The 23,720-nt window shown below is 43.1% G+C and overlaps 1 protein-coding gene across 1 annotated transcript in view; it reads left to right on the top strand.

Annotated features, from left to right (window-relative positions):
* RAB6B (RAB6B, member RAS oncogene family) overlaps positions 1-23,720 on the top strand; it is a 105,586-nt gene that overhangs the window by 43,141 nt on the left and 38,725 nt on the right. The window contains exons 3-4 of the mRNA XM_077488657.1: positions 1,211-1,264; positions 18,212-18,317. Coding sequence (XP_077344783.1) covers positions 1,211-1,264; positions 18,212-18,317 — 160 coding nt within the window. The remainder of the gene's footprint in view (positions 1-1,210; positions 1,265-18,211; positions 18,318-23,720) is intronic.

The raw sequence follows: 23,720 nt of genomic DNA on the forward strand, positions 1-23,720 counted from the left end.
TTTGAGTCCCCGATTTTAACATCAATACACAGAATATTGTATAGTGCAAGATTTATAACCATTTATTGTACTGGACTATCAACCGTGAATGTGAATTTTACACAATGTCCTGATATAAGGTGAATAACAAGGGTGCTATTTTTAAAAATTTCTATGTGCAGATCCTTCCAGTTGGGTCAAATAAAAAATAAAAAATGAGCAGCAAGGGAAAGTCCTTTTGATAACTATATATATTTAGAAAAAAGTAGGAAGAAATCCTTGACAACATTTCTAACATTTTTGTAAAATAAATGATTGTTTGGAGGTGGTGTATACAGTAAGCGATAGGTTTCCTTGTATTTGCTATGGGTGATAAAATAAAGGGTGTATATTCTGAGTTAAAGAATAGAATTTGACCTTAAAAACCCAGATCCAGGCTTGATCTTCAAATCTTGACCTGTACCCTAAGCTATACTCTAAGGAAAATTCTCATACAGGAACAGGAAGAGGAACTTCATGATAACCCCCCTTTTTTAACCCCTACTTTCCTGATGTTGGGTTGTCCTCAATTCAAATACTTACTACCCCAGCCACTTCAGCATGTCCTTCTGCGATTCTCTTCTCCACAATGACTGTTCTGATCCCATGCCGCCACCTTCCTCTATTACATCAATGGGAGGAGATTGTCTTTTCTGGGTTTAAACAGCTGTCTCCTGATGACATGCTGCCAGGCCGGCCCCCTTAATGGATGGGAGCTGATGGCTCTTGAGATATGTGACGTGCATATCCCAGTAGGCTCAAGAACTGCACCACATAATTCTAGCCTAGGCCAGAATGGGGGGGGGGGGGCAGGTAGGGTTGGAGTTCCACTTTAAGGTGTACCTGTGGTCAGGCTATGGATATTAATGTGTACTTTAATGCTTTTCACACTAAAGGCAAGTGTACTTTAAAGTGATCCAGGTTATGCACATTCAGGGTGATAACTGAAAAAAAACCCTTGCACAATCACTAATACAGCAAAAATGCCTCTGCTTCCAATGTTAGGTGTTTCCACACAACACATAATATATAATCATAAATGCAGTGCAGCTTTTTTTTTTATTTATTTTTTTAAAGTAGATTTAGTTTGAGATATAGTTTGACCTTTTATATCCCCTACCTATCTATTTATGCATATATAAATAAACTGAAGCACTTTTATAGTTTAACCTTCTTTTTTGCTTTTGTATAGGCTACAATTGGAATAGACTTTCTGTCAAAGACAATGTACTTAGAAGACAGAACAGTGAGTATTTGATTTTTCAATCTATTACATATGTATGCACCCAAGAATAGGTATAGGGAGATAAAAGGGGTTTGCGAGAAGATTATGTGATGGGGAACAGTCCTTACAATGTTTCTTTTGCCGGATATCGTTGAGGCCTTTTTAGGATGTGTTGGTACACTTAACAACTGTCATGATGGCGAATACTATAGGAATGGTATAGACTTTGCACAGATGCAGCGTAGATGTGGGACAGGTACTCAGCAGGAGTGGGTCAGATGCAGTAACAGTTCAGTATAACAGTGGTGTAGAGACAGTAAGTGTGCAGTATAAACATTTGGTAGAGGAGCTGTGTAATGCCCTGTACACACGATCGGACTTTCCGACGGAAAATGTGCGATCACACTGTGTTGTCGGAAATTCCGATCGTGTGTGGGCTCCATCTGACTTTTTCCTTCGGAATTTCCGAAACACAAAGTTTGAGATCTGGATCTAAAATTTTCCCACAACAAAATCCGATCGTTTAATTCCGATCGTGTGTAGACAATTCCGATTCACAGAGGGCCATGCATGCTCAGAATAAATTACGAGACGAAAGCTATTGGCTACTGGCCTCTTTATAGTCCCGTTGTACGTGTTGTACGTCGCCTCTTCTGAACAACTGGATTTTCCAACAACTTTGTGTGACCGTGTGTATGCAAGAAAAGTTTGGGCCAAAATCCGTCTGAAAAAATACAAAGGATTTTGTTGTTGGAATGTCTGACCATGTGTACAGGGGGCATAAGGGTGATATAGACATGATGGGAGACCTGGGTACACTTGATGTCCTTTTCTCAGCAAATCGGCCTCTATTAACAATGTCAGTGCTGGGCAGATTGCTATCTCACCAGCTTTTCGTGTACGACTGCAGGCATCCACAATGCAAGGGGTCCCATCAGTCTCTTCCCGAACCCTCTGACAAACAGCGGTGAGAGCAGGCGGTAGATGAATGCTCCAGCCTCTCTGTATCAACTGTGCAGGTGCTGTTGGTGCAGCTGATGCCATGCTGCAACAGATGTCTTTACTCCCAGTCACCAGATTGGGTCTCCTCTGACCAGACCTCCAAAAGGCAGTGGACATACGGACAGTGGTCCCTCTCTATGTCCCCTTGGTGCCAACAACCTCGATCTTTCCCAAGTAGTTTCATAAAATTCCCTTCTAACCCCTCCTCCAGTCCCAGAGTATATTGGGATCTGTAGTTTCTGTAGCCATCCTGTGCAGTGCACAGGATGGCCACAAACTACCTGTCCCAGTCTACAGTGCGGCTGCTGTATTCTCCTCCTGCTGCCAATTGGCTCAAGCAGAATAGAGGGAGAGAGGAGTAGGAGCTAGGGAAAACAGAATGGGCAGACACCCTCACCCGCAGTTCCACTCAGGCTCAGATCTGCTCTGACATTGCCTGGGTAGGGGAGCAGGGACTATAGCAAGCGACACCAATGTACACATAGTAAAATAACATTTGCTTCCTCTACTAATTGATACGCTACTGTATATACCTTCCAATGAACAGTAGATATACCTCTTTTTTGGGGAGACAAAACAACTGCTCAGCAATTGCAGAGACCAGAACAGAAGCTGACTTCTTGCATCAAGACTCAGCAGTTTACCTACACCAGAAGGCCAAGGGACACATTTTTTGAGGAAAGTAAGGGCTTGTGTACTCAAGCGTTATCATCTGCCTCACATGCATTTAAAATCCCTGTCAAACGCAGGTCATTCTCATTTATTTCAATGGAGTAGTATAGATGACACCTCAGAGGCTGCTTTAGACTTCATTTGTATTGAGTTGCATTTCTTTGGATGCAGCGGGTCCTACTGAGGTGTGTTTAGAAAAGCAGATTAAACATAGTCCTTTTGTTGTCAAATGCTGTATTTTGCATGCAGTGCATTCATCGCCAGCACATACGACTGGAGAGAAGCCAACATGGTACCAATATTTAAGAAGGGGTCGAGATATATCCAGGGGAACTACAGGCCAGTTAGCCTAACATCAATAGTTTGCAAGCTATTGATGAGGATGATAAGGGACTATATCTATTATCATTCTATGAAGAAGTGAGCTGCCATCTAGATAAAGGAAGGCCTGTGGATGTAATGTCTCTGGATTTTGCAAAGGCATTTAAAACCATTCCCCACAAATGTTTACTATAGAAAATGAGGTCTGTCAGCATGAACAATAGGGTGAGTACCTGGGTTGAAAACTGTCTGCAGGGGCGGGTCCAAAGGGTGGTGTTAAATAGTGAGTACTGGGAATAGTTCGGTGTGGTAAGTGGGTTCCCCCAAGGATCTGTCCTGGGACCATTTCTGTTTAATTTATTCATAAGTGATATAGAGGATACGATAATCAGCGAAATCTCAGTATTTGCGTATGATACCAAGTTAAGCAGGCCAATAACTTCTGCACTGGATGTGGAAACCTTACAAGAAGACCTAAATAAATTAATAGGGTGGGCAACTACATGGCAAATGAGGTTTAATGTTGAAAAATGTAAAGTAATGCATTTGGGTGCTAAAAATACGAAAGCAAGTTACTTGCTATGGGGAGAACCTTTGGGGGAATCTAGGATGGAAAAGGACCTGAGGGTCTTAGTAGATGACAGGCTCAGCAATGGCATGCAATGCCAAGCTGCTGCAAGCAAAGCCAACAGAATATTGGCATGTATTAAAAAGAGTATTTACTTCAAAGATAAAACGACAATTCTCCCACTCTACAAGACTCTGGTACGGCCGCATCTTGAGTATGCCATCCAGTTCTGGGCACCAGTCTGGAAGGATGTGTTGGAACTGGAGAGAGTCCAGAGAAGGGCAACAAAGCTAAAACCTTCATACAGGGGCATGGCCTAGCAACGGAGGAAGATGGCAGCATAGACTGAGAGCTCCACCATCCAGAGCTTCTGTTTTGCCTTTAATCAGTGGGACAACCCACACATTAACGGGCAAAGATGACCGGGAGGAGCTCGTCAGCCACCTGGTCCCAGCAGGACTGATCCACACAACTTAACAGGAATATACCAACGATGTTCAGCACCCAGCACGCTGATCCACAGGCTGCGTCTCAGGCCTTGGACCGGAGTTACGGCAACACTGCTGACTCCCCTGGTGCCTCTGCTGCAGGTACGCCCACCTCTCACTCCTCTCCCCTACTGTGCTTAGCCGATCTCCAAAAAGTAGCCATGGATATCAAGAGCCCTCTGTCTGCAGCCATTTCTGACCTTAAAATGGACATTAGAGCAGTGGCTTCTCGGCTGGAACACATGGAGGCGGCGGCCATGACACATGAGGTAGCCATCCAGCAAGTCCAAAGAGTCTAAAACATTCATGCCCAGCACTTGATGGACATGCACAGGCACATGGAGGACCTAGACAACAGGGGCCACAGGCACAACCTGTGAATTAGAGGCATACTAGAGTCAGTAGAAGGATCCCAGATACAGTCTGCTGTCTGGGTCATCTTTAATACTCTGCTGGGTAGGCCGCCTGATGCACCTGTTGAAATGGAAAGGTGTCACAGGGCTCTCAGATTAAGAGACAGAGACACTGATCCCCCTAGAGATGCAGTTTGCTGTCTGGTTAATTTCACTCAAAAGGAAGAAATACTGCAATTAGCCCGCAACCATGATCATTTGGAACATGAGGGTGCACGCATTCAGCTATTTCAAGATCTCTCGGCCAATACCCTTCAACGCAGGAGAGATCTACATCCTCTGCTGCATGCTTTACATGACAGTCGCATTACTTATTGGTGGAAATTCCCCTTCTGCCTGCAAGCAACTACTGGTAATCGCACGGCACAGTTGAGAACACCAGCTGACCTGCAGCCTTTCTGTGACACCCTGGGCGTCCCGGTGGTGGATGTCCCGGACTGGTACAGTGCATTCCTGCAACCAGATCCCTGGATCCCCACACAGCCTGATGCCACTCCGAGATCACAAAGACACAGACAAATGCATCATAGACCCTCAACCGCCTCCCCATCGAGGATTTGTTTTGATATGGAAACGAATGAGAGCCCATGAGTTTCCCCGTCATCCATCTGACACAGAACTGGCATTGACTGTACAATCGCTCACTTCCAGATCTTGGATGCCAGATCGTGATGGCTATTTTGAAGGACTACCCTGCATGGCCTTGTGACTCGCATCCTCTCAGGCACGAGAAATCTGGTAATCCACCCAGGCCTGGGAGAAGGTTCTTGCTTCCCTTTTTCGTTTGGTTAACCTGAAATTGCATAGGAACCCGATGAGCGAACAGGTTTCCTGGATGCAGGGCTTTATACCAACAAAGAGCAGAGGCGCTGCATAATCGCTACGTGAGATTGGACTATATTTTTATACACCAGGCAAACCAGTCCTACCTTTTTAACGCTACCATTGAAAACATGGTGCTTTCTGACCATCACCTGATTACAGTGACCCTACGATTCCCGCAGAGAGAGGGGTCCACTAAGACGTGGAGGTTGGATGCTTCTATTCTAGCTGATGGTGGGGATGCAGAGACCATTAGACAGGCCCTTAGCAGCTATTTCCGCCATAATGACACGCCAGATGTGTTACGCATGACTCAATGGGAGGCACATAAATGTGTCATACGGGGACATCTTCTGGAGATTGCAGCTAGGAAAAAAAAGGAACATCAAGCTCTGATACTGATCTTTTCTGATAAGATAACTAAGCTAGAGGCTCAGCATAAATGCTCTCAGGCTATTCAGACTGCAAAAGAGTTAGCGGACACGCGATCACTGTTGGTAAAGGAACTTTTTAAAAGGGCACGAAGACGTCATATACTGTCACAAAAACTGTTTTATGAACAGGGCAACAAGCCAGGGAAGCTGTTAGCTAAGTTTACGCAAAAACTAACCCTTGCCTCCACAGTCCATCATGTGATTGACCAGTCTGGGACAATCTACTCCAAAAATGAGGACATTGCACAACGATTCCTTCACTTTTATAGCAAACTTTATAATCTTAACGAGACAAGCCATAGTCCTATAGCAGACAGGGCATGCTCGAAACTGCTACGGGACTTTCTTAGTAAGTATAGCTCTACCGCTTTATCTGAAAGCGACCAGACCCCTTTGGAAGCCCCTTTGTCCTCTGAGGAATGGGAAGAAGCCCTGAAGACCACAATGCCTGGCAAAAGCCTGGGGCCGATTCTTATTATAAATGCTACGCAGACCTTCTACCTCCACATTTCCTTAAAGCTTTTAACACTCTCTTCTACCCCTTGACCCTCAGGAACCCTACTAGAGGCTTACATTTCGGTGATCCCTAAGGAAAACAAAGATCCCACTGATGTGGCAAACTACCGGCCAGTTTCACTTCTGAATGTGGATGTAAAGCTTTTTTCTAAAATTCTGGTGACTCGCGTGTAGCACTAACCCCCGAAGGAGCTGCTGATTTAATTGGGCCTACCGTTACCTTCTTCACCTTGATTTGCGTGTCTAGGGATTCCCGTGGTAGATGGCCCAGAAACCTTAGAGACTGACGACAGAGGGATTTTTATTTGCAAAAACGTAGTTAACAAACAGTCTCTCAGTATAAAATCAGAGGGTTAGGAGAAAAGTCCAGGTACTCTTAGTGTCAAAGTCAATAATAAAGAACTTGCTTACTTTGACTAAATCCAGAGAATAGCCATTCAGAGTTCTCCCCTGGATAGCTACAAAGTTGCTGGGCCTCTCCACAACCGGAGATGGCACCGGACCACCTCCGATTCCTTTCCTTAGTTTCCTTGCCTCGGGCTAGCCAGCTCCGAGAAATAAAATTGGGTGGATCTGCACCCCAGGCCATAGCCTTCCTGGGAGCTGGTCAGGGGGACCAGAACCATGGAGTCAGAACATACTTCTGGACCGGAACCCCGAACCATGTGACATCCACATCTTAAGTACCCTCTCCCAGAAAGCACAGCAAGAGTGACACTCCCACTGGGCTGGCTCAGAGAGAAAAGTAACCTTAAAGCACCCAACCAGACTGTGTTTCCATGCCTGCCAGAAAAGACAGTGCCCCCTATGGCCAGGCTACCCCTATAGTCCAGTCAGACTGATGCTGAGGTCAAAATTTAGAATAATTATACCCAAACCAAACTACAGTTCAGGTGTAACATTAAATTTCAAAAACATAGTGCGTGCTCTTCAGGAGCCGGTGCTACACGAGTATCGTACCATGTGTCAGCCTTGGTAAGAATGGATCAGGTAGGCTTTGTCCCTCGCAGGGAAACCAGAGACAACGCCATTAAAGCCCTGAACTTGCATCACCTCTACTCAGCAGGAAGGGTTTTTCCTGGCAATGGATGCGGAGAATTGAGTGGCCTGGGACTATATGGATGCGGTGCTAGATGCTCTTGGATTGGGGAGCAGCATGCGTACCTTCATTGGATCCCTTTATGTGAATCCAAGGGCTAGAGTCAAAGTCAATGGCCACTTATTAGATGCCTTCTCCATCCATGACAGCTCTAGAGAAGGGTGTCCTCTTTCACCCCTACTCTATATCCTCACATTAGAACCCCTCTTACGTTGCATCTGGGCCAACCCGAATATAAAGGGTATGGAGGTCCATTACATGGAATACAAGATTGCGGATGACATCTAGCTTTTTCTATCAGCTCCGCTGATGTCCCTGCCCAAACTAGTACAGCAGTGCCAGACAAATTATTCTTTTGAATTAAAAGCAGATGCCATCACCTATCTGGGTATCCAAATCCCTGGCAAGCTAGATGTACTATAAGATGAAAACTTTGCCAGAACTGAAATGTTTACAACAAGATCTACAAAGGTGGGATGTGTCCACCCTCTCTTGGTTTGAACAGGCCTCTATCCTAAAGATGATAGTTCTTCCCCACCTGTTGTACAAAATGCAGACTATCCCCATCCGATTACCACCCTCCTTCTTTGTAGTCTACAGGAGGATGTGTAAGTCTTTCCTTTGGGTAACTAAATCGGCACGTGTGGGCGAAACTAGTACTACCAAAATCTAAGTGGAATATCATAAGAATGGCCATACGCAGAGATGCAAGCAAAATACTTCCACAGAGACAAGTTTGTTCGACAGAAAGACCTTGCAGCACTGTCTAACACTAAGGGCTGGTTCACACTGCAGGCGATGCGAGGCGACACCGACTTGCCTCGCCGCGACCTGCCGCGACCTCAGCGGCAACTTGCAGATGACTTCTGTATAGAAGTCAATGCAAGTCGCCCCGAGGTCGCCCGAAAGTAGTACAGGAACCTTTTTTCTGAGTCGGAGCGACTCGAGTCGCTCCTCTCAGAACGGTTCCATTGTACAGAACGGGGGCGACTTGTAAGATAGCGGCGAGGCGAGTCGTGTCGCCTCGCATCGCCCGCAGTGTGAACCGGCCCTTAAACTTACACCTTCTGCAAAGGTTTGTTTAAAAAACAAAACAAAAAAACAAACATGTCATACTTATCTGCTGTGTGCTCTGTGTGGGTTTTGCACAGAGTGGCCCCGATCCTCTTCTTCTGGGGTCCCTGAGTGGCACTCCTGGCTCCTCCTCTTCTCGAGTGCCCCATTGGAGAGCCTCTCTCCCTCCGGGTACTCATGCTTTTTGCATTTTGCAGATTTGCACTACAGTCCATTTAACATGGTTTCCTATGGAACACGTTCTGTAGTCCAAATCTGCAAAAAGCACTAAAAATGCATAGGTGTGAATCAGGCCCTGAAGGAGTTGTAAACCCTCAAGATTTTTCACCTTAATGCCTTCCATACATTAAGGTGAAAAACCTCTTGCGATGCAGCAAACCCCCAGAGCCCCCCTTTTACTTACCTGAACTCGGTCTTTCCAGCAACAGGGATGAGCACACCAGCTCCAGCCGGTGTCTCAGGTCCTGATTGGAAAGCTTAATAGCAGCGCAGCCATTGGCTCCTGCTGCTGTCAATCAAATCCAATGACACAGAAACCGAGGGGCGGGTCCGAATCCTGCTCTCTGTGTCAATGGACACAGCAGCAGGTCACGGGAACATGCCCGCACGAGTGCCCTGAGAGAGAAAGGCTCTCCAACGGGGCACTCGAGAAGAGCAGGAGCCAGGAGCGCAGCTGAAGAAGAGGAGGATCGGGGCCACTCTGAGCAGATAAGTATGAGGTTTGTTTTTTTTTGCTTGTGTTTTTAAGCAAACCTTTGCATATCCTTTAAGGCTGGGTTCACACTGTAATGTGGAGCGACTCACAGCAGGGGTCTGGTGCATCCCTGTTCAACATTTCAGGTCCAATTTCAGACCAGAAGATGCACAGGACTCCTGTTTGAACCTGCTCCATTGAGAACCGGTCACAGTCTCCTTAAATGCAAATTGGATGCAGGGAAATCCGCATCCAATTCGCAATAGTGGGAGCCCAGCCTAAAGGAAGTGCTTCTGATCTAAGCTTGTTACCTGTATAAAAGACAGCTGTCTACAGAAGCAATCAATCAATCAATCAGATTCCAATCTCTCCACCATGGCTAAGACCAAAGAGCTGTCCAATGACAGGGACAACATTGCAGACTTACACAAGGCTGAAATGGGCTACCATCACCAAGCAGCTTGATGAGAGGGTGACAACATTTGGGGTGATTATTCGCAAATGCAAGAAACACAAAATAACTGTCAATCTCCCTCGGTCTGGGGCTCCATGCAAGATCTCACCTTGTGGAGTTTCAATGATCATGAGATTGGTGAGAAATCATCCCAGAACTACACGGGAGAATCTTGTCAATAATCTCAAGGCAGCTGGGACCATAGTCAACAAGAAAACAATTGGTAACACACTACGCCATGAAGGACTGAAATCCTGCAGTGCCTGCAAGGCCCCCCTGCTCAAGAAAGGACATGTACAGGCCTGTCTAAAGTTTGCTAATGAACATCTGATTGATTCAGAGGAGAACTGGGTGGTCTCATCTGACCGCAGAGTGTTGTGGTCAGATGAGTCCAAAATCAAGCTATTTGGCATCAACTCAACTCACCATGTTTGAAGGAGGAGGAATGCTGCCTATGACCCCAAGAACACCATCCTTACCATCAAACATGGAGGTGGAACAATTTTGCTTTGAGGGTGTTTTTATTTCTAAGGGGACAGGACAACTTCACCGCATCAAAGGGACAATGGGCGGGCCATGTACCATCAAATCATGGGTGAAAACCTCCTTCCCTCAGCCAGGGCATTGAAAATGGGTCATGGATGGGTATTCCAGCTTGACAATGACCTAAAACACATGGTCAAGACAACAAAGGTGTGGCTCAAGAAGAAGCACATTAAGGTCCTGGAGTGGCCTAGCCAGTCTCCAGACCTTAATCCCATAGAAAATATGTGGAGGGAGCTGAAGGTTTGAGTTACCAAATGGCAACCTCGAAACCTTAATGACTTGGAGAGAATCTGCAAAGAGGAGTTGGAGAAAATCCCTCCAGAGATGTGTGCAAACCTGGTGGCCATTTACAAGAAACGTCTGACCTCTGTTATTGCCAACAATTTTTTTTGTTGTTATTCTGTCTCCAACTGTTAAAATAAACATACCATTAAAATTATAGACTGATCATTTCTTTGTCAGTGGGCAAACATACAAAATCAGCAGGGGATCAAATACTTTTTTCCCTCACTGTATAGGGTTAATGTGCATTAATAGGTGTGTTTGATAAGCGTTTAATGAGCATTAAAAACACTCCCCAAAATGCCCTGTGTGCATTTTTGGCACGTTAAAACCTCATCACAAACGCCTTTTATTAACTGTCCTACTTTGCCGGCATTACGATACCATAGACTTGAATGGAAGGAGTTGAAATGTTTGAAACTTGACATGAAGCCTCAATTTTGAAGCGAAGCAACACTAACAATTCATGTTTTGATAATGTGAACAGCAATGTGCGCTGTCCATATTATTAAGTGTATAGGCATTTGAGGAGAGTTAAAATCGCCCCCAAACCCCTGCTTTCAATTCCAGTGTAAACTGGGCCTAAAATTGGTGGGATAAGAGGATAGTTGGGGAGCTGTCTTGGTTGGAACCATCAAGGACAAAATATTAATTATATGATTTTCTACACACAACTGAATTAATAAATTTGCCATTTCTTTACCCAATATGGCCAACAGTTTGCAATAATGAAAAGCTTTTACTTACCCAACTTATTCCTGTTTAATGTATGTTGATTATCTTTACATTTATAAAGTAAATGGCTGAATACAATCTTAAACAGACATAAATATTTAATGTAAGTCTCTCTCTATGTAGCCAAGACAATGGAGTCTGTAAATTCATTTAATTTGTTTCAACAAATGAAATTAAGAATTTCCTGACACAAAGAGGAATTCTTGGCATGTGTAAAACCTCCATATGCTTTGGCTGGAACGATTGAATGCTTTGCTAAATTCAGGGTGCCAAATAACAAAAGGCCAGCCCTATCTGTACTGTAACTGGGAGGAAAAAATCATTGTAACAGACGGTCTACAGGGCTCAGCTACCACAAGCTGGAAATTAATAGTATAGGCCCAAAACAATTTGCCGTCTTGTTGGCCTTACTGATTTATGCAAGAATCTATATTAAATATATTGGTTAGAGTTTTGAAAAAATAAAAGTTGACTTATGCCTTGTTGTTATCGCTCACTGCACAAGTCACGTTTCATTTTTTAAATTGTTTTAATTTTTTTATTCCTTGCTAAATAAAATATTTAACAAGATGCTATCACTGACACAATGATCCCTACCTCATGAGGACTTAAAGTAGCATTAAACCCAAAGCAAACATTTATTAGATTGCAGCTTACCAACTTTCAGATGTGATGGCTGCATTTGTTTACTTTTTTAGGGTTTCTTATGTTTTCATCTGGAGATCCAGTCAGTAAGTATGTTGTTTTTCAAAAGAACAAGCTTTCCTGCAGATGTAGCAGTTAGCCCTTGTATACACGGTCGGACATTCCTACAGAAAATGTCCGATCGGACCGTGTTGTCGGATAATCAGACAATGTGTGGGCTCCATCGGACTGTTTCCGTCGGAATATCCGACGGACAAAGTTTGAGAGCTTGGCTATAAAATTTTCCGACAACATGATCCGATCGGACTTTGTCCGATCGTTTGTACAGAATTCCGATCGGACAAAGTGCCACGCTTGCTCAGATCAAATTCCGAGACCAAAGCTATTGGCTACTAGGCTGAACGTAGTCCCGTCGTAACTAAATGACGTCATCACGTTACGAACGATCGGATTTTCTGACAACTTTGTCCGACCGTGTGTATGCAACACCAGTTTCGGACAAAATCCGTCGGACAAAATCCAACGGATTTTGTTGTCGGAATGTCCGACCGTGTGTACAAGGGCTTAGAAGAGTAAGCCCTTGTACACACGGTCGGAGATTCTGACAACCAAATCCGTTGGATTTTGTCCGTTGGATTTTGTCCGACGGATCTTGTCCGAAACTGTTGCATACACACGGTCGGACAAAGTTGTCGGAAAATCCGATCTTTCAGAACGTGATGACGTAATTTCGTTACGATGGGACTACGTTTAGGCTAGTAGCCAATAACTTTGATGTAGGAATTTGATCTGAGCATGCGTGGCACTTTGTCCGATCGGAATTCTCTACACATGATCGGAGTATGTCAGATCGGAGCATTTTGTCGGAAAATATTAGAAAAAAATTTGGTCCGACGGAAACAGTCCGATGCAGACCACACACAGTCGGAATATCCGACAAAACGCTTCGAACGGACACATTCCGTCAGAATCTCCGATCGTGTGTACAAGGGCTTTGAAACACCATTTACCTCTGATAGAGGTTCTTACAATAGTCAGCATTTATTAATTTGCTGTATGTAAAACCTTTATCCCAAAAGGAAACAAAAGTTTGCTGTAACTCCTTTTATTAGCTGGGGTTCAGCTTCAATTTCTTAGCCCCTGTACACACGGTCGGAGATTTCGCCAACCAAATCCGTCGGATTTTGTCCGTCGAATCTCGTCCGAAACTGTTGCATACACACGGTCGGACTAAAGCCTCATACACACGATAGGACTTTGTACAAACTTTCCCTTGGATTTTTGTACAAAGGGCGTCGGCCCTGAACTTGTATTGCATACACACAGCAGGACTTTTTCAGCCAACTTTCACCAAATCACGTGGTTTTTCGGCTCTTTACCGCCACCTTTGGTCAACTTCTGTATTGTTGTCTGATCTTTTGCATTGGTTCTGAGCATGCCTGTTTGTACTTTGTACAAAAGTCCTATGGTTTTCTGTACACACAATCAGACTTTGCTCCATTGGACTTTTGTTGCCAGAAAGTTTGTCTGTTCGCACAGCCAACAAAAGTCTGATGAAAACCAAAAAAGTTTGTCCGATGGAGCGTACACACGGTCGGATGTTGCTCCAAAACAGCTAATTTGCATGTTTGTTGTCAAAAAGTCTGATCGTGTGTATGGGCCTTACGTTGTCGAAAAATCCAATCATTCAGAATGTGATAACGTAATTTCGTTATGATGGGACTACGTTCAGGCTAGTTGCCAATAGCTTTGATGTAGAAATTTGATCTGAGCATGCGTGGCACTTGGTCCAATCAAAATTCTCTACACATGATCGGATTAGGTCCAATCGAACCAGTTGGTCGGGAAATATTTCCAACAAGTTGGAAAATTGGGTCCGATGGATATTCCGACGGAATCAGTCCGATGCATACCACACACAGTCGGATTATCCGACAACACGGTCCGATAGGACACATTCCGACGGATTCTCCGACCGTGTGTACAAGGGCTTAGTGTTTCTAAATCTGCTAGTACAGCTTCCCCCAGACTGACAATGCTGCTGTCCAAAGTTGTCTCTGTTGCTCCTTCGTCCAGAATGGAGGCACTCTAAAGGCCCATACACACGATCAGACTTTTTGACAACAAACATGCAAATTAGCTGATTTAAGGCAACATCCAACCGTGTGTACGCTCCATAGGACAAACTTTTTCGGTTTTCATCTGACTTTTGTTGGCTGTGCGAACGGACAAACTTTCTGGCAACAAAAGTCTGATGGAGCAAAGTCTGATCATGTGTACACAAAAACATCAGACTTTTGTGCAAAGTACAAACACGCATGCGAACGATCAGACAACAATACAGAAGTTGACCAAAGGGTGGCACCGGAGTAATTGAACATCCTCTTTTGAAGTGTCGTCAGTACATTAAAACGTCACTACGTTCGTGTTTGTTGCATAAAAAGTCAGATCGTGTGTATGCAGTACAAATTTATGGCCAACGCCCTTTATACAAAAATCCACGGGAAGTTTGTACAAAGTCCTATCGTGTGTATGAGGCTTAATACTGGAGGTGTGTAATGCCGCGCACACACGGTCAGAATTTCAGCCAGCAAAAGACCGAAGAGAGCTTTTCATCGGAAAATGCTGTGTGTATGCTCAATCGGAATTTTGTTGGCTGAATTTCCGCCAGCAAAAGGTTGAGCGCAGGTTCTCAATTTTTCTGATGGAAATTCTGCATACTCAGATTCAACTACGAGATGGAAGCTATTGGCTACTGGTTATTGAACTTCCTTTTTCTAGTCCCATCGTATGTGTTGTACATCACCGCGTTCTTGGCGGTCGGAATTTGGTGTGACCATGTGTATGCAAGACAGCTTGAGCGAAATCCCGTCGGAATTCCATCGGTAAAACCATCAGAGCTTTTTTCAACCAAAATTCCGATCGTGTTTACGCAGCATTACTGGCCAGATCATCAGGGAAAAAGCCTCAAGAAAAATAAATGGATTGCAGCCACCACATCCAATGATTGGTAAGCTGCCATATGTTACATTGTTAGTTTTGGGTTTAATATAATTTTCAGTATTTAATTGTAAATTAGCCACATTTAACTCATGAGTCAGTTAGCATTAGGGGGGTAGGAATAGATCACCTTCTGAGACTGCTAGCAACTGCAATTCAAACATTGTAGGAACCATATTTTTTTTCTCAGCAGTGGCATGCTAAGGTGAAGAGTAGCCATCTGGGAGCATCTGAAAGGATATCAGGAGATTACTTTTTTGCAGATGCCCTTAAAGTGTTTCCCGGAGATTAAGAATTTGGAGATTTTCAAAAATATATGCCTCAGCAATCCTTAACCACTTCAGCCCCAGAAGGATTTACCCCCTTAAAGTGGGGTACCCCCTAAAAAAAAAATTAAAAGTCAGCAGCTACAAATACTGCAGCTGCTGACTTTTAATAATCGGACACTTACCTGCCCCAGGGTCCAGCGATGCGGGGGAGAGAAGCCCCCCCTCGTTTCCCACTCTGCTCGCGGCGCTGTCATGCGTACTGTGGGCACCCGGCTATGGCTTCACAGCCAGGCACCCACTGCGCTTGCACGAGCGGCGCAGGGCGCCGTGATACACTGTACAGTCACTTGAGACACGTGACAGGTCCCAGGTGAATGTGTGGCGCAAGGGGAAGTGATGTCACCAGCCCGGGCAAGGAAGAAGGCAGACTACGAGGGACCTCCTAGCAACAGGTATTTAGAGGTGAGTAAAATTTTTTATTTTTTTGCCAATTATTTATTTATTTATTTTTTAACAAATTTTAAGCAACTTTTTATTTTTTGGTGGCAACACTACTTTAATGACCAGGCTACATTTTGCGATAAGACCCCTGTGTCACTTTAACTGACAATTGCGCGGTCATGCAACGTTTTGCACAAACAAAATTGATGTCCATTTTTCCCCACAAATAGATCTTTCTTATGGTGGTATTTGATCACCTCTGCGGTTTCTCTTTTTTGCGCTCTAAACAAAAAAAGACCGCCAATTTAGAAAAAACACATTTTTACTTTTTGCTATAATAAATATCCCCCAAAAAAATGGCATTACTAGTAAAAAAAAATAATAATTATAATAATAAATGCCATAAATATATCCCCTATTTTGTAAACGTTTAACTTTTGCGAAAACCAATCAATATACGCTTATTGTGTTTTTTTTTAACAAAAATATGTAGTAGAATACATATTGGCCTAGACTGATCATCAGTCTAGGCCAATATGTATTCTACTACATATTTTTGTTAAAAAAAAACGCAATAAGCGTATATTGATTGGTTTTCTCAAAAGTTAAACGTTTACAAAATAGGGGATATATTTATGGCATTTATTATTATAATTTTTTTTTTTTTACTAGTAATGCCAGTGAACAGCAATTTTTAGTGGGGCTGTGACATTACGGCAGACAGTTCGGACACCCAACTGAAATTTTTTACTCTTCTTTTTTGGGGAACCAGTGACATTATTACAGTGATCAGTGCTAAAAATTTGCACTGACATTGTACTAATGACACTGGCAGGAAAAAGATTAACATCAGGAGCAATCAATGGGTTAAATGTGTTCCCTAGAGAGGTGTTTCTAACTGTGGGGGGAGTGTACTGACAGGGAGGAAAGAGATGTTGCTGTTTCTGATCAGTAGGAACAGACGATCTTTCTCTGCTCACCTGTCAGAATGGGGATCTGTTTGTTTACATTGACAGATACCCATTCTGGCTCTCTGTGGAATGATCGTGGGTGGCCGGTGGACATCGCGGCCGCCGGCCACATGCATCAGCTCCAGCTCCGGCGATGTGCTGTGGGCGCATGCCTGCTATAGCTGTTGAAGGAAGTGACATACAGCTATGGGGACTCATGCAGCCGAGCCAACCAGTATAACTGAGATGGCTGGTTGGAAAGAGGTTAAAGTATAGCTAAAGGGAAAACTTTTTTTTAGTTTTGGATAGAGTGGAGATGGATTAGAACACCTGTCCGTTTTTATTGTTGGGAACATTAGTTCTAATGGTCTGGGGAGTCCCCAAGGGATTCCCCTAATGTGCAGGGATTTCCTCTCACTTCCTGTTTTGGCTATGGAACAGGAAGTGAAGGTAAATCTACCCAACGGGGCTCAGATGGTAAAAAAATAAACCAACAGGGGTTATAACCCTCCCTCACGCTATCCAAAATGAAAAAATAAGTTTTGCCTATAGTTCTACTTTAAAGTGGTTGTAAACCGCTTTAGTATACAAAAAAAAAACTTTCTCCTACAAGACAATTCCAAAATGTGTTAGTATGCATCACTGTCAAAGCTGACAGGGCTTCCATCTTCACCCGGTCTTCCTTTCCAAGTTCACGGACTCTGGCTGTGTGAGTGGCCCCAATGACGTCACTCCTGCGCATGCGTGCTGGAGCCCTCGGTTCTCGCATCTTCAGAGTGCATGTGCTGGTGACGTCACCAGCTGCATCCAGTATGAATATCTCCTACCAGCGCCTGCTTAGGAGATATTAAATTAACCTACAGGTAAGCCTTATTATAGGCTTACCTGTAGGTAAAAATCACAAAGTAGATTTTACCAGTTTTTGGAGTTCGAAAGGGGCTACTCTTTTTGCACAGATTAAACAGTACACGTTTGTATTAGTCTGATCTAATGTCCAGCAGCCAACCTTGATCACTGGTAAAGTCATGTACAGTATTATGCATTTATTGGTGTTCATAATCTCCTTTGTGAGGTTGATCCAACTTTAGAGGGAGTTGGAGTGTGGCAACTAAAGCCCCATACACACTATCAGTTTTTCTGCTGAGTTTTTCCTTCAGATTTACCAAAACCATATAATATGAGGTCAAACCTTAGGAGTTTCCAATTGCATGCAATCAGGCAGGCCCTTGTACTACATGGTTTTGGTAAACCTGATGGAAAAACTCAGCAGAAAAACTGATAGTGTGTATGGGGCATTGACTTCTACACTGATGCTACAAGATAGCATGAGATATGTTTCCAGGTGCCATCCTACGATTCTATATTTGGGGTTTTATGGCCTCCCTTTACATTGGGCTTGTTTGAGTACACACACAGGACTCAAGCACTAAAGAAAATGCAGAAGTCTGATCATTATAATTTGTGGTAGTAAACTAACTGAAACAACACTACTTTCAACATCTGTAGTCTTTTCTGTGACTTGTTGCACATTATTTTGTCTCAGGTCAGACTGCAACTCTGGGACACCGCTGGTCAAGAGAGGTTCCGTAGCCTCATCCCAAGCTACATCCGAGACTCTACTGTGGCTGTGGTCGTTTATGACATCACAAGTGAGTACTTTTTTCTGTGCTTAAAGTTCCAATAAATGTAGAAAATTGGAAAGATAATTACTCATGGACTTAACAAAGTCAATCCTGTACCATATGCCACGTACGCAGCGCACAATTCTCTTCTTCTTCTTTAATGGGATAATAATGAAGCTGCTTTGCTGGTGATACTGATGGAGTTATTGCAAACAAATTTTCAAAGGCTTTTTTTTTTCAAGTGATATCAAGAATAATAATAGCGCAAAATAAAAAACGCAAAAAGAAAAGTGCAAATCAACACTCACCAAACTTCTACTAACACGAAATGAGCAGAAGGAGCCCAAAGGGTGGCACTAAAGAGCTGAAAAACACGTAGTACATCTAGTACGTCACTACGTTCGTAATTGTTGGCCAACATTTGTGTGACCGTGTGTATGCAAGACAAGTTGGAGCCAACAACCTTTGAACAAAATTCCACGGTTTTGTTGTCAGAAAGTCAGATCGTGTGTACGGGGAATTACAGTATATTGGAGAGAGTGGTTGAAAAGAACATTAGGAGTTTGGTGGCAAACTGCTGGAGCTAGTGGATTAATTCAGCAGACCACATTTATTTTTTATATATTTCCAGCCTAAAAAAGATCTGCCTGTAAATACAAGAAAATACTGCATATGAAGTACAGTTACCAGCATGTATCCTACTGCCAATACTGCTTGAATTATTGCTAGTCTGTGGGTCTTTACCATACCTCCCAATTTTCTACAATGAGAACGAGGGACACCTATTAGAAAAAGTATGTACATATAGGACACACCCCCTGTCATGCCCCCCTTAAAGGAGATTTGTACAAAAAAAAAAAGCTTGGTTAAACCAACAAGTGATTTTTCTACTACTACTTTTCCTTTATATTGGCTTATGAGATTTCCAAATGCAGCGATTTAGAAATTGGATGAAAGGTTTAGCACCGGGAAAATGGAAAATTGTATCAAATGCTTACCGTAATTTTCCTTTCCTGACACCAAATCATGGCAGCATATTAGTGATAGGCTCTGCCTCACTTCCACTCCCTCTGGATCAGTGAATAGTATAAATTAAAGGCCTAGTTAGGCCCCACACCATTCTTTGTAATTAGCTACATACTGAAACGTACAAGGGGTGGGTCCGTATGCAGCCATGGTTTAGCATCAGGAAAGGAAAATTACAGTAACTATTTGATACAATTTTCCATTTTCCTGATGCCACCATGGCAGCATACTAGTGATAAATAACTAGCTGACAGGGTGGGGTCTACTTGTTGAATCAGTTTTTAATTAGAATGGGACAGAAGACGGAACATTCCTTCCTCCATAGTCCACTAATGGCAAGACACCGGATCTACTCCGTACCGCTTAAAGATCTTGCGATAGATACTGCCTAGTAGGTAATGTCACAAATTGAACACTGTTCTGTTGTACAAATGGTCAAATCCAGCAACACGGATAGATTCCAATGGGAAAAATTCTCTTTCCTGGTGGTCGAAACCTCCTGCCTGTCTTCAAAATTTGTGCCAACGAAAGGATTTCTGGCACATTTAAGCCTAGTTATTGCCAACCTAGTCAACACTAGCAATCTCAAGTAATATAGGCTAATGCCCTGTACACACGTTACACAAAATCCATGTTTTTTTTTCCGACAGATTTTCCAAACGTCAAGAACGTGGTGACATACAACACGTATGAACGAGCAGAGAAAATTGAAGTTCAATAACCAGGGGACTCTTCTGCTTGATTCCGAGCATGCGTGAAACTTTGTGTGTCAGAATTGTGTACACACGATCGGAATTTCCGACAACGGATTTTGTTGTCGGAAAATGTGAGATCCAGATCTCAAATTTTGTGTGTTGGAAATTCCGGTGGAAAATGTCCGATGGAGGATAAAACACGGTCGGAATTTCCGACAACAAGCTCCCATCGAACATTTTCCGTCGGAAAATCCGACCGTGTGTACGAGGCATTAGGCTCATGTCTAATCTGGGCAACAAGAAGTCCATAACCGCTGTCACTGGAGGTGCAGTAGTATCAATATCTCATCCCACTGAGAAATAACGCAAACTTGTTCCAGATTTTGGCATAGATGTTGTTAGTAAAGTGCCTTCTCACACTCCACAAGGTAGAGATCGTTCTGGTGCAGGCTAGGTTCTCAAGCTTCCCCCTATCAGTTGTCCTGTTTGCAGCCACGGCCTGCATATGTGCAAAGGGGAATTGGCTTCTGTCTCATGAGATGAATGGCCACAAAAACTCAAGGCCCTCATTGTTGAAATGGAGGAATGTATAAGACTACCATGTTCACTATCGACAGCCTCAAGAAGAATCTTATTACGAGCAATGTTGTTGGAAAATATATAGGCTAGATTGCAGATCCATGGAGAAAATCAAGGCATTTGTCCCCTCATGATGATGAAGTTTGCATGATGGTCAGTCTGTCTGTGTGTTCAAGTCCCCTAGGAGGTAAACTGCTTTTGGAATTTGCAGGGGATTTCCTGACCCCAACAGCCTGACAGCGTAATGGCATATTGCCAAAAGTTCCTTCTTGGTGATGAATATAGTCAACTGCTGCCATGTTGTTCAACTGCAGAGAGACTGATCTTTCCTTGATTCTGTGTAGTAAGGCGAAAAGTGCTAAAGAAGCTACTTGGATTTCTAGGGTATTTAAGACTACCCCACTTGGCTGGGAATCTCCCATTGGACTGAACCAACGCTTTCTCTCAGTATGCCTTCCAGGCTATCTTTGCCAAGATTAATAGTAATTATGATCTAGTCTAATGGTTCTAACAGGGTGACTTCATCAGATTCCCCTTCTTTAGCCACCACCGCTTATACTGAGTGTCAGTTGATAACTGTTCCAGACTCTATTGTGCTAAGAATCCCAGCTTAAACTGTCAAAGTCAGAGCGCCCAATGGATTATTGGTATGATGACATTGTGCTCCAAAGATTGAAGCACTAAGAAATGGAAATTACTGTCTTCAGCATTCCTTCTTTGACTGCCACATTTTCTCTGGTGGAAGCAGAACAGTGGAGTTGGCAGAGTACCGCCTGGAATACTAACTGTTAAGTTAGAGAGAGTTAATAAACCAGCCATCTCCCCGCAGGGTGTTTATGAGAATCTCTTGATGTATCAGCAATTGTTTTACATCTCTCGATAGAAGAATAATGTTGTGCCTGTAGAGGTGCACCTGGAGAACTTTTTCTCTGAGTGGAGCTAACCCTTGTGAAGAGATTCAGAGACCTGCATAGGCCAAAAGGCAGACTATTAAACCATAAATGCCTCTAGCCGATCGCAAGCTTACCAATTATGAAAGAAATATATATTTTGGCATATTTAGATAGTCATCGTGAATATCCAAAAATAGCATTTTGCCATCTGGCTGTGCTGGTTTAATGGACTCCATTTTGAAGATCTCTAAGGGGATAAAAAAGTTTAACGTCTTCAGGTCTAGAACCGGACGTTAGCCACCATCCCTTGCAAACTACACACAGGGTTGAATTGAAGCCTGTATATTATTTTTGTGAATTGAATCAGGATGAAAACCCCCCTAGGTCTGTTATTTTTATAGGGAAAAAAACAGGACTTTACAATCCCTTAAAGAGACACCCTTTTTTCAGCATATCTATGACCTCCAGCCACCTGCAGATCCCTTAACATCCCGCAGTGCATGCCAACCTCCCATAGTGGCCCACAGTGTGTCCAGGTCCCCTGGGAGCCCTCATCCTCCACAGTGATACTCATTCTGCTGCAGAGCCTCCAGCCCACCATAGTGCCTTTAACTTCTAACAGTGCCCCCCAGCTTCCTCCAGAAGCCTCATCTCCTTCACGTCCACCAAGTATGCTGCAGAGTATGCTTACCCACTTCACAACCTCCATTACTTATCTTCCCCCACAGGGATACCCAGCCCCATCCAGAGCTTCCCAGCATTTCAATACGTGTTTTGCATTCACAGACCTTTTTCGAGTGATTATAAACTTTATTTTTTATTGGGCATGGAAGGCTTTAGAAGAATATACCAAGCCCTGATCTCAAAACGGGTTTAAAACCACTGCTCTAGGGTGCAGGATGCTTCCAGGGGCTAGGCCATGTGTTTTAAGGTTATTACCTCTTTTGTCAGTGTTCTGAAAAATACTAGATGCCCGATTGTCTTGCTGATTCAATAGTGTCAATATCTTTAATGTCACTGATTGGGTGTTCTGATTTTACTCTGACTTTTCTGATCTGCATGCTTGCTACATGTCTGTGATTTAAGTACTGAATCCAGCCAGCCAGTAGACATGTGCCCCATCAATAAATTTGTTTTGTTTCGTTACGTTACGTTTCGTATTAGCCGTTAATTCGTATTTCGGAATTTGTGTCCGAAATTTGGATTCATGCAGCATCAGTCTGATGCTGCATGCACCCAAGTTAAGTATGAATCTTTAATTTTAAAAAAAACAATAAAACATACTTCTCTTTTAAATATACAATAGTTGGCTCGGCTTTCTTGTCTTGCACCATTGTGCACACTGCTAATTATAAATATATTTCCAAAGTGTAAAAATAAAAAAGGAGCTACAATTTTGTACAAAATATAAACTGTAAACATTGATACTTTGAATAAAACAGAGGGGCATAATTGAATTTAGTGTGACAATCAGCTTTCTGCCTGTGACTGGAATAAACCTGGATAGAAATACATAGCAGGCAGCTGAGGATTTTATACTGGCTATAATTAGGAACAAATCCATTTTAATCTGTTGTGTGCACACAATAAATGTGCTGCCATCTAATGGAGTTTATAGATACTGCATTGTGCATGACTATCAGCTGGAGACCCCCCGCGGGGCAAACTCGTTTTACTAATCAGTAAAAACACTATTAGCCCATTAGATAATTAACAGTAGTAATTAACAGGTCTTTAACGTCTTGTTAGCAAGATGCGTTTCCTTATCACATTGGTAAGAATTGTGTTCACAGATCTGAGAATGTGTGAATGGGAGAAGAACATATAATACACTTTTGTTTAAAAAAGGGTTTGATTTCAAATTCATCCAACATTTTCCTATGCCTTTGCTGACACATCTACTTATTTATCTAGACTGGCATACAGTGCTGTCATTTGAATTTCTCAAATACATCTTGCTAATATCAGTCAGTTTCACCACTTTTCCCATCCCTTTAAATGATTTCATGGCATTTACCACAGTTCACATCCCTTTCTCTGATTTCATGGGATTCACCGATGCAGTGTTTTTCAACCTTTTTTCAGTAAAGACAGCCTTTAAAATTATGCACAATCTTGAGGCACCCCAATCTAAAATGTACAAACTAAACTAATAGTTTTACATAGCATGGCAACAGCTACACACATAGGACTAGGGATGGGGCAAACTGACCCCTGTTCGCTTTGCACCAAAACTT

Source organism: Lithobates pipiens, unplaced genomic scaffold (assembly GCF_037356315.1).
Source record: "Lithobates pipiens isolate NorthernLeopardFrog02 unplaced genomic scaffold, aLitPip1_a1.2 Scaffold_18, whole genome shotgun sequence".
Classification (NCBI taxonomy): Eukaryota; Metazoa; Chordata; class Amphibia; order Anura; family Ranidae; genus Lithobates; species Lithobates pipiens.